Source organism: Ceratotherium simum, chromosome 17, assembly GCF_057802395.1.
Source record: "Ceratotherium simum simum isolate JZ-2026a chromosome 17, ASM5780239v1, whole genome shotgun sequence".
Classification (NCBI taxonomy): Eukaryota; Metazoa; Chordata; class Mammalia; order Perissodactyla; family Rhinocerotidae; genus Ceratotherium; species Ceratotherium simum.
Window position 1 is genome coordinate 15,376,808 of NC_141916.1, and position 15,759 is coordinate 15,392,566.

The 15,759-nt window shown below is 44.5% G+C and overlaps 1 protein-coding gene across 3 annotated transcripts in view; it reads left to right on the plus strand.

Moving 5' to 3' along the window:
• The window catches only part of CBX5 (chromobox 5), a 34,020-nt gene extending 24,073 nt beyond the window's left edge, over window positions 1-9,947 (plus strand). For all 3 annotated transcript variants that reach the window (XM_087442279.1, XM_087442280.1, XM_087442281.1), the window contains exon 5: window positions 1,435-9,947. In XM_087442279.1, the coding sequence (XP_087298405.1) occupies window positions 1,435-1,585 (151 nt within the window). In that variant the 3' untranslated portion in view covers window positions 1,586-9,947. The remainder of the gene's footprint in view (window positions 1-1,434) is intronic.
• Window positions 9,948-15,759: the final 5,812 nt, after the last annotated feature.

The window sequence follows — 15,759 nt, forward strand, 5'->3', positions numbered from 1 at the left end:
CTCTTAGAGGAAAGTGTAGTTACTTCCCCTCAATTTGGTTTCTTAAAGACAGGGTGATTTATGGTGTGGCCCTCACTACCTCTCTGTTTCCAAGTGTTCTGGGCTTGTGATTTAAGTTGGGTCTCTAAATAGAGGGTTCGTGCTACAGTGCCACTAAAGAAGCTAATTACCTTAAAAGTTGTATAATCAAAAGGTTTAATATTTTATCTGATCGAAATTTTGCTAGTAAATTACCCAGAAGCCTATATTTGAAGAATCACTGTATTCTGTCAGAAGTATGGAGGTGTATTGACTGCTTTTCCCACTCAGCCGTATGTGTACTTATGATTTATGTTCACATATTAACTAGCTCTTTCCACCACAGTCCAAATATGAGTATCTGCTCTAAGCTGTGTCTTTTCCCCTCTTCTTCTCACCCATAATATTTACCTCTGTGAATTGAACATCTCAGTTTTCTAGAAAAGGGGGTAGTTGTTTTTGCTCACATCTCAGTGGAATTTTGATTTAAAATATTTTTTTTCTTGGTTTGGAATCCTGATTAAGGAACTCCCTAGATTTTTTTTTTTTTGCCCAGAAAGATTTGCCCTGAGTCTAACATCTGTTGCCAATCTTTCCCCACCCTCCACAGAGTCTAAGTACATAGTTGTATATCCTAATTGTGTGTCCTTCTACTTCTTCTATATGAGCCGCTGCCACAGCGTGGCAACTGACAGACGAGTAGTGTAGTTCTGCAACCGGGAACCCAACCCAGGCTGCTGAAGCAGTGTTGCACTGAACTTTAACCGCTAGACCATCAGGGCTGGCTCTAGATTTTTTGTTATACAGGTAGTAGAGCCTGTGTGACTTGGATAATTGAAATTTATAGCTAATCCCTACATTTAGTTTTAGTGATTAGATTTTACATTCTCCCTTACTCTCCCTTTTATAAGTTCTGTTGCTGATGTACATTTCTGTTTTCTCATTGTTCCAATCTCCAGTTCTGACCAAAAGGATAATGAGTGTTTAAAAGGCCACAAGATATGAGGAGGGTTAGGACCCTTTGGCTTAGATGATCTAGAAACTGGATTGATTAGTTTATGCATAATCAGTAGGGCTGAATGTAGGTTTGATTGTGTGTTCACTCACCTGCTCATACAAACAAATAAAAATTATAGGAGCAGAATTTATATAATGTAATTATCAGCCTTTTGATTAATCCTGCTATGTTTTCCATCTAAATTCTAGCTGAAGACTTCTATTTCTATCTGATGTAGTAGTTAAGTGATATTCACTAATCATTCATTTACTTAAATTTTTCCTTGAAAATATTGAAATGTTAGGGTCCTTTTCACCAGGAAATCAAGTCAGCTAAATCCTTAATGACATAAACCTATGCTTGGACAGACTCTCACTCTTACTTCCTCTCCTTCTAAGTCTCGTATTCTTTCTCTCCAGGAAAGACACAGATGAAGCTGACCTGGTTCTTGCAAAAGAAGCTAATGTAAAATGTCCACAGATTGTGATAGCCTTTTATGAAGAGAGACTGACGTGGCACGCATATCCTGAGGATGCGGAAAACAAAGAGAAAGAAACAGCAAAGAGCTAAAGGAGGGGGTGGTCTCTGTCATTTCTCTTTGTACATAATACATTTACCTCCCTGCCTCCTCTCCCTTCTATCCACCCCCTTCTATCCTAAACACATCCATAAAAAATGTGCTTATCACTGTGCTCCACAGGAGAAATGTTGGTATTGGTTCTCTTGTAACATAACTGATGGTCTGATTCATGATAAGTGTCTCTCTGTGAAGACCAGGCATTTACATACTGTGTGTTATTCCTACAATTTTTTTCCTTTGCCCTGATCTCTTCCTTCTGCTCCCCTGTGACCTCAAGATGAGTTTTAACTTTTTAATCACCTTAGAGTCTTGATCTTTCAGGGTTGGTCGCTTTTTAGATTGGGGGGTTTTGTTACAATGGTGATGAATTTAGGTTTCTTGCTTTGGTTCTTAGAACATGTTGATGACCACGTAGCCTTTTTGTTTTGAGATGTTGGGATGGAAAATATGTTGCCCATCTTTTTAAAAAGCCAATAGCAACTGCCTACCTGTTGGGGCTTTCCCAGCGTCATTCAGCTCTACCCAGGAGAATACAGGGTTCCTAGTGTGGTCTTCTGGGCCACCCTCTGTTGTTCATCCTCACCCAACCTCCCAGAATAGCTCCATCCTTTGGAGGACTTGAAATTTTACATTCAAATTTGTCAAGGCACTTCTTTTAGTCCCAGGACTTTTGGCCTTGTTTCTTAGCAATCCCTGATTCTGCTTCTGCAAGGTGGTGTATCTGTCATAAAATGACAAGATAATTAACTGTGGAGATTTTTAGCTATTGGTACATGAGGATGATGGGGTAGGGTACAGTTGTCTTTATTATCACATATGGCATATATGTATTATCTCCTTCCACCCCTCGCATTTGGATTATATATTCATGTAGGTGTGTGATTGCCTGGTGCTTGCTTTTGCCAAGGTGCTAGGCACCCTCCAACCCTGCCAACTTTTGTGGCCTCCCAAAGCATTCCTGTTACCAAAGAGGCTTCAAACCTAACCCTCACTTCTCAGTGGACCCAAGTTTCCCCTCCTGTGCCATTATTTTCAGTGGGGAATTCTTGGAGGGGAGCCATTGGCCACGATATCAATTATGATAGTCACAATATCATAAATATTCACAGCGTTTATAGTCATAAATTTCCTGCTTTGTTGACTCCTGGATTTGCCACCAAGAGTCCCCAAAGTATTAACGTGCTTTCTTTTTTCCACCCTCAAACTCTTACTTGTATCTTATTTTTAAAAATGCGTTTCTATGGAAGACTATCACTTCAGAGAGTGACAAACCCTGGCATTAGTGTGTTGACACAACCTTCTCTCCCTACTCAGCAAAATATTTCCCTGTTGGCTTCCTCCTGCCTTGCCATTATATTGAGAGATTATTTTTCTGATCATATCCTTCTGCCTTTGTCCCCCAAGAAATGCCCTGCTTCTCTTGACCCTTTTTGTCTTGTAGTTGAGGGAGGCTAGAGAATCAAGACTAAAAGTAAGGAAATAACAGGGGTTTGAGCATCCTTGTCCCAGCCCAAAGCTGAGGAAATAAGAATAAATGCTTAAAATCGCCTTAACTCTAGAGTTCACCAGCCATTGAGGGTTTTTTTTGTTGTTGCTTTTGATTTTTAAAACATACAGCTGTCTGGCCAGGAGCGTTCAACCATTTCTGGATTATTCAGAGTAATGAGGGGAGTGGATAGATTGCTGCAGTTCACAGATGAGCTGAATAACATGCAAATCATATGCCCATTCATAGCATTTGTTAACATTGCTTCCCTGCTCAGCTGCTGATTGAATTCTGTGGGCTTGTATAAATTATGTCAAAAATTATACTGCACAGTTGAGAAGACAGCTGTTGCTGCAGTGACATGACAGACTGGAACAATGAAGCTTTTGGTTTAAGTCATCCAGGAAAATCCTTCTGAATGGTAATGTGTTTGGGTGAGAACTCATAACCCATACCTCAAGTGGGTAGGAGTTTTATCTCCATCTTCTTTTACTCTCTGAAGGAATTAAAGGCCTAGATCAAGTGCTAGTTAATTGACAGTTGTTAGTACTTAATCTGATGGGTATCTAAACGAAAGAAAGGGTGGTCAGGAAACAAATTTGTCATATAAGTAACCAAGGATATCAATTAGGGTAGACAAGAATAGGACAGAAGTAGACCATAGCCCCTGAGGAGGTGATCTGGGCTCTCACTTTGCAGGTAGAGAAAATGACAGCTTCTCCAAGTAGCCACTGTGTGTCTCCCAGGAGCAGTGGGCATGTAAACTACAGTGACCATATTTTTAAAGCCAGAATCTAGCATGTGAATGAAGAACACAACGGAATTATTTTGTACTGAGATTGGTCCTGAGAAACTTGGGATATGTGGTGGTTGTGGTTATGGGTAATATTTAAGACATTCATCAAAATGTGATTTTCTTTTAACAAAATAACCCCAGTATCATCGACTACTCATTACCCCTTTAATACCTTGCTCTTTGCTTCATTCCTCTTTTCTGTCCACGGTTTATTGAATCATGGTCTTGTACGGAGTGCCACCGAAACAACTTTTGTTCTCTCCCTGCCTATCCACAGCTTCTTCTCTAGGAATGGAGGGAGCCGGAGGCCAGTACTGCTTTCAGCCCTCAGCAGAAAGGAGACCAGATGCCGGCCTCTGCCTCCGGCATTTGTTAGTGCTGAGTAGCTGTCCTGGCCCTTGGAGAATTGCAGCCTCAAACAGAAACCTGTTTTCATGGGGCTTTCTCCTCTCAGAAGAGTTAGTAGCCAGAGGCTAAGTAAGCACTTTTAAACATCTAGGTCTCAGGTGCTCAAAGTCTATTTTTCCTGTCTTTGGTCTTCTTTCAAAACATCTTTTCTAATGCTGAATTTCTCCTGGTGATCAGCATTCAAGGATCTCCCTTTCCACAGAGTGTAGCAGAGCTTTGTCCAGCAGTCTGCCAAGGTCATCGTAGCTGCTTTTCTGAGCCCTGGGCTGGGCATATGCCTTCACGTTAAGATCAGCTGTTAGGAATGTCAGCCCTGATGGAAGCACCCTTTTTTAATCTGGGGAGAGCCGTATCATTTTTTCTGCTGCAATCCAGGGTTGTCTACACAAGGGAACATTTGGACCTGTGGTGCTCCTTAGCACTCAGAAGGCTACGTGGTCCTTGGCTGTCTCCCAGCCATAGCTTTGTACTATGTGTTGTTGATGAAAAGTTGGTCCTGTTCCTGTAGCTTGGGCAGTTAGGTTATTCTTAACTCTTCTCATTTCTGTTCTGTAGCCACCCTGCAATCCATTTTCCTTGTATTCAAGCCAAATTGTAGGGCCTTGGGGAAGGTGCTTGGGATTTTCATCATGTGATTTTGTTGAATCTGTGTTTAGGCCAGCTCACCTAAGGTATAGGGAGGCATCAGAGGGATCTGTGGGCTGGGGAGCGATTGTCTTTGCCCTTAGGGTTCAAATTTGAGGGCCTAAAATACTACTTTGCAATGACATGAGAACCCCAGGAAGGGCCGTGTCATTAGGTTTAAAATGTGGCAATTGTTTCTCACAAATTAGGTCAAAGGAAAAGCTCATTTTGCAGCCATGATTCCATCCTTTTGGTTTAGATTTTTAGAGTAAAAATTATAGTGTTGAAGTCTCTACCTTTGTAATCAGACCACCAAGCAAGTATACCTGTGGCAAGGCAGAGAGGAAAGGTCTGGACCCAGTGTATTCCAGTTTCATCCTGGCTTTACCGCTAATCATAAAAAGTTATGTTTTCGAAAATAGAGATGTTACCAGCCTTGTGCCCAAGAGCATATGCTCAGAATTGGGTGCCCCCCACCCAATTAATAGTGGTGGATTTGTAGTGAGCCATCCATATTTCAGCCACATTAGTGTACACAACATTTCATTCAATAAACATTTTTTGGCCCTGGGGATACAGAGTTCAAAAAGATGCAGTCTCTGACCTCAACTTTCATACTGGTGTGGGATGATCCATTAATAGTTCAGTGTAATAAATGCTGTAAATGGGTATACATTTTTGACTTGGAGGCAGAGGCAACTGGTTGGTATAGTTCATGGCGCTAAAGTAGGAAGGTGCTGGTTGGTTCATCTGTGGAAAAGGCCTATATGACCTGGAATGAATGGAGCTAACTAGCTGTAGATAGAACACAACAAAGGCTTGTTTTATTCCAGGAAATAAAGATAACTGAAGGTTAGAAATGCTATTTCTGAGCGAGAAAACAGGTGAGTGGGGATTGAGAACCCCTGATTTGAGTCCCTGTTTTAGGCTCTTTGCCAAAGTATTTAATGGTCTGGTTAATCCTTGCTTGTGGGAAGTATTAAGTGTGTTGCAGATCCAGTTGTGTGTTGCTGCATTATTGTGAGTTCTGTAACATTGATTCCTCATGGACATTTTATGACAGTTGCTCACACCTTTTTCAGTTTCTCATCTCTTTTGGAAGAGTTAACATGACTGGCTTGAAGCCTAAAACAGGGACATACTTTCCAGTGATAAATTTGCTAAAAAGAAGGTTTGGGCACATCTGTTAACACCTGGGCATCTATTCTGGGCAATGTAGTTTTATTCAACACTGCAAGATGGTAATTTCTAAGCAGACACTTGTGTCAATTATGTGGAAACCTCTCTCTCGGAAATGCACATCCCCTGGAGTTTCTGCTTGAGTCAGTCTAGGGAGGTCTAGGGCGAGGCCTAGCCTTGTTGGGAAACAGTCTGACCTTAAGAAATTTCTTAGTTCTGACCCACATAACCACAAGAAAAAGATACTTTTCTCTGCCTGGATAATTGAGAGTTGGATAATTGAGAGCTGACTAGCTTTGAAAGTCAGAATTCCCAGGAATTAGAGTAACTGTTCTGGAAAATTAAAGTGTGAAGGTTCTTTGGCCAGCTTCATAAAAACAATTCTAGTTTCTTTTTGCTTGCGCTGGATTTCTTGAATTTTAAACTACCTCATATTCTCTTTTTAGAGTTACTTCATCTTGTCATTGCCACTTTAACATCACGCCTGATTTGGTTGTTTCCTAAGATGGAATTTTTCCTATTTGTTGACAGCATGTTCTCTTGCCTTTTCATCCTGATCCTCATTTCACCTAACATCATCTCGTCTTGCTCCTCTGTCAGAGAAATGTTTTAAAATAGTTTAAAATTTTGGTTTGTGGGAAGAAAGTGATCCTCCAGTGCTGTTTGTCTCTGAGGTCAGTAAGAGAAGGAGTTAAAACAAGTTGGTGGGGGAGGGGACAGAAACCACACTGGAGGCACCCACAAGGGAAGAGCCATTAATTAAGTCAATTTCAAAGTCAACTGATTGTGATCATTAATGTCACAATAGATCAAAACCTAATTATCACAGCCTAGGTAAGAGCCATCAGTATTAATCGGAAAATCTAATAGGAAACTATTATCAAGAAATTAGGCCAAATTGAATGCAATGAACTTTTTATCTTGTCACTCTCTCTCTCTTTTTTTTTTTTTGTGGTGTCCCCTGGCATTGGCAGGTGTGACCCTCACGGTTGATCCAGGCCCCGGTGGCCAGTTCATCACACTTTTTGAGAAATTCCAACACAGACTGAACCTGGCTGTCATTGCTGCTTTCATCAGCCTTGAACTTTCTCATCACCTGGAGTTGTTCAGTGTGATCAGCAATCAATGGAAAAGTTCTATAACATTTATATTTAGGTCTTGGAATGGTTGGTCCTTCCTGGAACTGGAGTGTCCCTGGTGTGCTGATAAATCATTCTTTGAGCTCCCAATGTATGTAGAATCCTGCTGCTCTGGCTCCTGCGAGTGGGTACGGAGGAAAGGAGGGGCTTCCTGCCTGGAGATTGAGAAGATAGAGTTGAGTCATGTTAAGGCACTTTTAAGGTTCAGTCAGTCATTTGCAGTTTCCAGTAGCTTTATGATTTGACTGTAAACCAGGGCTGGCTGTGGGTGTAGGTTTTTCCCCCTAGTTTTAGGATAAGGGTTATAATGATTTTCACCAGAATCCAGTGTAAATCCAAAGGACGGGAAGAAGTGTTTTTTCTTTTGTTAAGGAGTTATGCCTCTGGCAAGAGGAAAAAATATTACAAGAGTGTTATGATTAATTATGGAGAACATTTCATCCCCTCTCCCTGAATGGAAAGGTAGGGTCACCATTTATGTTCTTCATCTTCAACTGTGTGGAGATGCTGCAACTCCTGAAGTTGGGCTGAGGGAGGAAGGTTGGGAAGGTGCTGCCCTCTGAGGGTTGTGGGAGGGAAAGGAAGCAGCAGGAGGGTGTTGCGTGGGCCGGGATTCCTGCGCTTCTAGCTTAGCCTGTAGAGAATGTTGCCACTGCTCTGGCCGGTGTTGGCCTTTCCCCACCAACCTTGCAGCTCAGAGCACTACCCAGACCACCCCTGGGAAACGGTTCTTATCTTCCTGCTTGAGTGTGGTCTTGTCATTCTGGATTTTAGGAATTTGGATTACTCAGTATAGAACTTTGGGAAATTGGTGTGTCTTGGTCCTTCACCTCTTAGGATAAAGTGAATGTTTCTTTATGAAAGAATCATGCCCTTAATGTTTAAAACGTAATTTTATTTTCAAAACATCCGTTAACACATGACTTTCAGAAGCAGTTTGTTTCTCCAAGTTCCTCGCTAGATAAAGAATAGGCCCTCAATTAATACTTATTGGTTGATTGAGTTCATCTAGTTTGCAGAGTGAAGTGTACCTGCTGACTTCCCTTTGCTCCCAGGTGCACTCTAAGAAGTCATATGCTCTAGAGAGTGGAACAAGAACTGAGTGGGTGCTGACTATGTGTGCCAACCTCCCCAATGGATTCATAATGGCTGACCTTGGGCAAGTCGCTCCTTTCAATGCCTCAGTTCCCCATCTGTCAAATGGGGTTAATAATACTGACCTACCTCACAGGGGTGTTGTGAGGCATTATAAATCACAGTTGATAGAATACTTTAGGGTCCTCGACGGAGGATGCCTTGAGCTGAAGTCTAGGCCTGACATAGGCTTTAGTCCTCGCTAAGGTGTCCCAAGATTGGAACTACGTAGTGACCTCGGCAAGTTCTCTGCCCCCCACCCCTCATCAAAGCTGCTAGTTCAGATGTTGACAGTGTTTTCGTGAATGTTGGAGTCTTAATAGTGCAGATGTAGGATGTTATGGAGGAAGGCACTTAGTATTTTCTATGTCTTGCATCCACAAAGAGAGGCTGTTGCAAACCCAAGAGCATTGAATTAGGAAATCATGAGGCAGGGATACTACTGCTTGTTTCTCTGCAGGTTGGGAATTAAGGTCCCATGGCCCATGGGCTTGGAACAGACTGGGGCTGTCTCAGGAGCAAAGCAGACACAGTGGGTTTGATTTATATAGTTGCTTGTCGCTCCCCGAACTGATCCCTGGACATCTAGGTCACTGCACCGCTTCGTGATATCTGTCCCCGAGCCTCTGCCTCCCCGTAGGAACCAGCTGGTTCAGTAAACATAACCACTTCCTCCATCCCCCACCAGAAAAGAGCCACGTTGGAATTTTTTTTTCCTAGAGATAGGTTGAACACTCAGAATTGGGCATCGGTACTCCTCAAAGCTTCATCCAATTCACTGTATTCAGCATCTGTCATCTCTTTCTCAGTGTCCACAGTCTGAACCTGACTTTGACCTTTTTTCACTCTCGTTTGGGAAAACTTTGGACACTATTTCTATTTGCCCAGGTGTGGGCTCAAGAGCCTTACTCTCCATCTCAGTTTAGGGGCTCAGCCAGCTTCCCTTCCCAATAGGGCTCTTTCTCTTTTCCTCTCCTTGGCCCTAGATGTGTAACCCATGAAAAAGCACAAGGTCCTGGCCCCTTGCTGTGGTCACATTCCGGTTTTCCGTGTTTTGTGGACTCGGCTCTTCTGTTCACCCAGCACTGGCCGCACCAGGAGGTTCTGTGGAGTCCCGGAGGATGGAGAGCACAGTCTGACATCTGCCAAGTAGCCAGGAGTTGACTCGCCCATGGCCTCCCCACCCCTTCCCACAGGATGGGATCTAGAGACTCCAGAGGCTGGGTTTTTTTCAGCACTCTGTACCATCCTGAGTAAAACAAATCACACTTTGTAGCCAGATTTCTGAATGGAAAAATGGGAAATTGAGTTCTCTATGGACATTTTTGGTTTGTGGGGGAGTTTTGGTTGTATTTCTTGGTTCTATTTCAGCCAAACATGTCTGCTTTTGATTTTTTTATTTTTTAGGATAAGTGATATATATATATGTTCGCCTTTTAAATGTAAATGTTTAAAGTAGGCAGTTTATGTGTTTCCACAACTGACATCCAGTGCAGACCTCATTCTCTCCCCCTCCTCCACCCCCCTCTTTTCCCTCTTTTCATATTCTTGTATTGGTTCTAATAAACGGTTGCTTTTCAAATATGGATCCTGAGTGGTGGTTTAAAGATCTGGGTCTTACACCCCCTCCTTAAATCGGGCCCTGGAAGGTCAGCCAGTGGTCACATATGCCTTTCTGAAAGAGCAGCGAGGCTTGGAGAACGAGGGCTTTTTTCTAAGGATTGTTGGTCTCTGACTTGCTGCAAATAGCCACAGGGTGGCGCAACTCTGAGGCAATAAGAGAATCTATCCTGTTCCCTATTCTGTTCCCTTAATCCAGACTGTGTGCCTTCCTGGCCTCCATGCTCGTTTCTGCTGCCAGTGGCTCAGAGAATAAATATTAGCCTTCAGGGCCCACTAGAAAAGTCAGCTCCTGGTTATTAGAATTTGGAGAAAATCACATTGACAATCCAAATCAGGTTTGGAAATCTCAGTTATGCGAGTTTGTAAATATGATTATTTTACTATCTTTCTGATTTGCTTCACAAATACCAAAGAAACTGTCTTCTCAGGATCAAAAGATTGTGGGTCACGAACATGGGAGTGGGGTGGGGCAGCTGCAAGTTGGATCAGGAGTGAGAGAGTAGGTAGAAAATCAAGAATTTATTGGGTAATATAAGCCTGATGCAGTTCTGAATCTAATGTAGATGGGCAGAAATTCACAGAAGAGTAAAAAATGAGGAAAATGGAGGGATCTGAGGACCCAGACGACCTGCCACTGAGATGAGACCCGCCCCCCGCAAGGCTAAGCCCTCCTTTCCACCATCTCTTATCTGCAATTCTCCCTGTAGTTTTCCCTTCTTGCTGCTGAGTTATAGGGTCTCCCCAGTCTAATCTCATAAAGTCTTATGAAGACATCTGTAGGTTGGCTGGTTTAATGGTCCGTGACCCCATAAACATGGGACAGGAGAGCCATTTGGTCCACTTCAGAGCCAGACCCTTCTGGACATTATTTATTTGCTACCTCTGAAGCCTGGGACTGCTTGCCCCCTTCCCTTTCGATCTCTTTCTAGTTCTCTCACCATCATGCCTCTGTGTCTCTGCCTCAGGCCCATCGGAAAACAAGACTCCAGCGTTCTGACACCCGCACTCCCGCTCCTAAACAACTGTGACTTGGTTTTTGTTTCCTTCCAGCATGTCAGAGGGTATGCCTGCGTGGCACTCATTCAGATGAGCTCATCATCGCTCATAACTCTTCTCCCAGGAATCTTGCCTCTCCATGTGCTGGAGAAGGCCGGAGCCCGGCAGTTTGCCTCCCCTTTTGTCTCCGCAAAAGGGCTGCAGAGCTAGTGAAATCGATGCAGCACTGACAGCCTGGGGAAAATGGAGGATTGCTGTGTGGGCGTCTGCGCTTAGCTGGATTGCTGATCGCACAGCTCAAAATCACCCTGTTAGGAGTAAACAGCCCCCAGGCAGCCTCTGCCCTTTGGAAGGAAGTGTGAGCTGGGGGTGAAAGCCCTAGCCTTGAGTGCTGCTGCACGGGAGCATGTGCTGCGCGGGGAGCATGCCCATTACAGCCTGTGGACACGCCAAGCTGCTACCCAAGCCTTGAGTGTGTCCTGGGTGGGGGTGGCGGGGGTAAACAGTGCAAATGCTGGGGCCAGCTGGTGTGTGGAGCACCCCACGCAGGTACTGGGGCTCTGTTATTCCAGCAGCTATGGGGGAGGACAGATTGAGTGAGAAACCTGGTGAACTCACCTGCTTAGAGTCATGGACAAGCTGAAGGCACACGAGGGGAAGGGTCTTGGCCTTTGTTTCCCCCTGCCCACTCAGCCATCCTGCTTCCCCCACCCCCTCTGCAGCTGTAACATCTTGATTTCCAGGTGCCGGCTCCCTCCTCTCTCAGCTTCTGTCTTTATTTGTGCGTTTGTATCTTTTATGGTTTCTCCCCTTTGTCTACTATATCTTGTGTGGTTTTCTCTTTCTTTGTCGTTTTGCTTCTCATTTCTGGTCTCACCACCCCTTGTTCTCTCCACCCCCTTTAAATTCCATAAGCAGCCTCAATTTGGACATTTAGTTTCCACCCCATCAAATTATTATCTTTCTTGCAACAATCTGGGACTCTTTACGAGCTCTTTTACCCCATGCCGCCTCTGGAAACAGGTGCATCTCTTTCTGTGTATAATGTGATGCCCCCTCCCAGACGTTGAGAGGCGATGCCGGCTTCACAGCCTGGTGCCTCTTCCCAGCAAAGCCTTGTGTGATCATTTGGTTCTGAGCCAGGGAGAGGAAGAGATGCTGAGAATCGAGCTTGCTGATAAATATGGGGTCTGCCGAGACGAAAAGGTTTGGTGTTATTGTGGCACCCTTTTGTCCCACCTTCCTGCCGCTGCCGTCTTCTGGGGAAGGATGCTGGTGGGGAGCTGAGGTATTGGCAACAGCTGCTGCAGCTTATGAACTTCTGTTTCTACATCTGCAGCAAGCGTCGGGGTGGGGGCAAGTGAGCTCTGCAGCAAGGGGGAGGGCAGGTGAGCTGAAGCCCTTGGCTGTGCTGCGTAGGAATGGGATGGACCATTCCTTCTGCGATTTCCAATACCATGCAGCACCTCCCTGTGCAGCGTTTTCCCCCCTCACTTTCCCCATCCCACAACCCTCTGCTGCTTTACGTTTCAGCTCTTCCTGGCAGGAGCCAGGAAAGCCCAGCTCCCAGAGTCCTTGGCCTGACTGCTCCTTTGTCCTCTGCCACGAACCCCCTTTCTCTAGGTCCTGCCTCACCATTCCAGGCATGTCTGCACGGGGAGCTAGGAGGTAGAGGGGACAGAGCTGCCACGATGCTCCAGGGAGAGAGCAGGGCTGGGGCTACCTGCTCCTCAAGGGTGCTGTAGAGGGTGTGGTGCGGGCACGTCTCCTGCTTCTAGACTAGGACGCAGATGCTCCCTCTTTGTTTTCTCTGCCCTTCTTTTTGCTTGTCTCTCCCTGACTTTTTCTCTTGTTCATCATCCTTTCTCTGTTCCTGTTTTCTCTTTTTACCATCTTCTCATTCCTCTCTCCCTTTTTTTATTTCTGTGTTTCTAGGAGTAGAAAGCTAATAAGAGGGCTTGAGGGAAGGGGTTGAGAGGGAAAGAAAAGTATAGACTTTTTCCTCTTCCCCTTTGTAGGTGTGGGGAAGGGAAAATTGCCCATCCCTCTTCTTGGGGATTTTCTCTCCATCCTCAGCCCTCCTGATTCTCTCAGCAATGATGTCCAAAACAGGATTCTTAACCTTGAAAAACAGTTTCTATTTTTACTGTGTTCTTTGTGATTTTGTATGTGAGAGAGACCCTTGCCATCCCCACAGAAACAAAGTCAGTTCTGTGTGTGCTATTTTTCTGTTTAAAAATTTAACATAATCACTTTTGAGAATTTCATAACCCTCCTTGAGATGACTGGAGTCTGGGGTCTTGTAAGAAGACTGGAAATCCTGGTCTTTAGTGTCCAGCTAAAACAACGGGGTCCTCATTTCTGTCTGAATCTTGCTGCCTTTCAGCATGGGAGTAAAAACTTCCTTCTTTGGGGATTTCCTGTTGCCCCATTCATCAGCCTAAGGAATCACAGGGCAGGCAGAAACCGTTTCCCTGACCCCCTCCCCTCCCCAGCCTGCCTGTAGAGGGAGGTGAGCACCGGTGATTCGATCTCTCAGCCCCACCCTTTACTGGAGTCTCCCCGTCTCTTTGACTCAAAGCACAGAAGAGGGTTTCTGGTTTGGATTTAGGAGCTGGATCAGCTGTGGCTGGGGATGAAGTTGCAAGCTTGGATAGGGGAGGTGGACGAGGGAGAGAGGAGGCACAAGGTTGTTCCTGTGAAAAACGGGGAGGCTGGAATGAAATGAGGAAGGATGGGAGATGAGAGGCTTAGAAAAACAGATGAGGTGCAGGGGATGTGTGTGTGCACCAAAACACAGGTGCGGGGAGTGTGGAGGCTCACAGAGGGGCCTGCGAGCTCTCCAGGCTGCATCCTCTGCCTCCAGGCAGAATGTCTTCTTCACCCAGGCACAGACGGCTGGAACTTCACTTCTGAAGAGCTCTGGGCAATGACTCAATTTAGCATTTACCCTCATGTGTTCTGAGTTAGAATAGTCTTTGCTCTGGACTGGATGACCGCCCTGAAAATCTAAAAAATATTTCTGATTACTTTAGGAGGCCCGTCTGCATCCTGAATGACTTCAGTTTTCACCGTGGGTTGGGGGGTAGAGGGCCTGGAATCCTGATGTTTTCTTCCCTCAATCCCTAATCCTGCTTCAGGTGGTCCCAGGAAGTGAATGAGAGGGGAATGTATATGGGGGGGGCGGAATAGGCGGGTGGCAGTACAGGTGTCTCACTGGCTGCAGATGACGTACCCTAATGCACATCAGAGATTTCTCAGAATTGAATAGCTGTTGCTATTTCCAAGGAAGAGATGGGGCAAATAGCCTCCCCTTTCCTCCCAACAAAATGGCAGGTCTTTGTGTGTGAGAATTGGAGGGATGTGTTAATTTGAATATCACTCTCTGAATACGTTTGTGTTCATTTGAAGATATTAAATTCTATTGAGTCCGAGTTGAGTCACTAATAGAGGGGAAGCAATGGCCTAGGTAATTCAAGGCAGCAGATAATCCCAAATCATTTATGAATACGATTGAAAGGTGTTTTGGATTATGTTTGGGATGGGCTGTGGAAGATGCCTTGTGGGCTTCTCTGGGCCAAGAGGGAGAAGTCATTAATGAAGGCGATGGACAGCTGCTCTTAGTTCTGCACCAGGACAGCCATACAGATCAGAAGCAGAAAATTGCAGGCAATGTGTCTGTTCAGGTGGAAAGGCAGGGAGGCCAGAGAGGGCCTCAGGGGCAGCATGTTATTAGGAAGGCCAAGGGCACAGAGTGGCAGGATACAGTGTGGATTGGGAGAGGGTAGGAAGCAACATGAGCTCACAACTGACCTTGCTCCAGAATTAGCCAGAGCACCAGCCCAGAACAGCCTGGGGACTGGGAAAAAATCATTAGGTGAGAATTCAAGTCGAGCTTTGTCATTCATAGGCTGTGTGATATTGAGTAAATTAATTTCCTCCTCTGGGTATCAGTTTCCCGAGGAGACTCAGCTCAAATGTCGAATAATGATTTCATTTTTCATAAACTATTTTTCTTTTATTATAACAAAAATTGATAAAAGGAAAAATTGGAAAAAGCCTAATTCTAGTTAATATAATACATATTTTTATGTTTGTGTGCTTGACTAGGTTCTGTCCATATTGACTCTTTTTGTCCAAATTCCTGTTTTTACAGTCTGTGTACTATTTTGTATTTTTTTACTTAACATCATAAAATAGTTCTATAGCACTAAGTACTCTTAACAACGATTGTTTAAAATTATTGTGAATGTACTATGTATGGATTCTGTCAGGATCTGTGGTCTGGAAGGCCCCCTTCTACCTCTCGGGCTGCATCATCTCAGCCTCGTACCTTTGAAAGAGTGGTGGTTCTGTTGTTCCATTTTCAGCTCTTGTTCTCATCCCACTGTTTCCTGCTCCCGAGATAGCTCATCCACTCTTATGATTTCAACCTCTGCTTATCATAAGGTTCATGACACCCAAATCTACATCTCTCGGCGTCAATTGTTTCTCTGTTCCCTCTGTATCCACTTGCATTTCGCTGCCTCCTGAGTATTCTGGAGACTTCTCAAAGCAAAAAGCTTTACCGATAGTTACATGTCATCCCTGCCTTCTGGAGCTCACAGTCTAAGACATAGTTGGTGCTGAGGGATGGTCATTACAGATGACCAGATGGTCATTATAGAAGGATGGACAGTGAACAAGGATGTGAACGTAATTTAGAGAATGACATGATATGATGTCGAGGGAGGCTGGATTTGTCTCCATCATTACCAACAAGTGTGAAACTCACCAAGA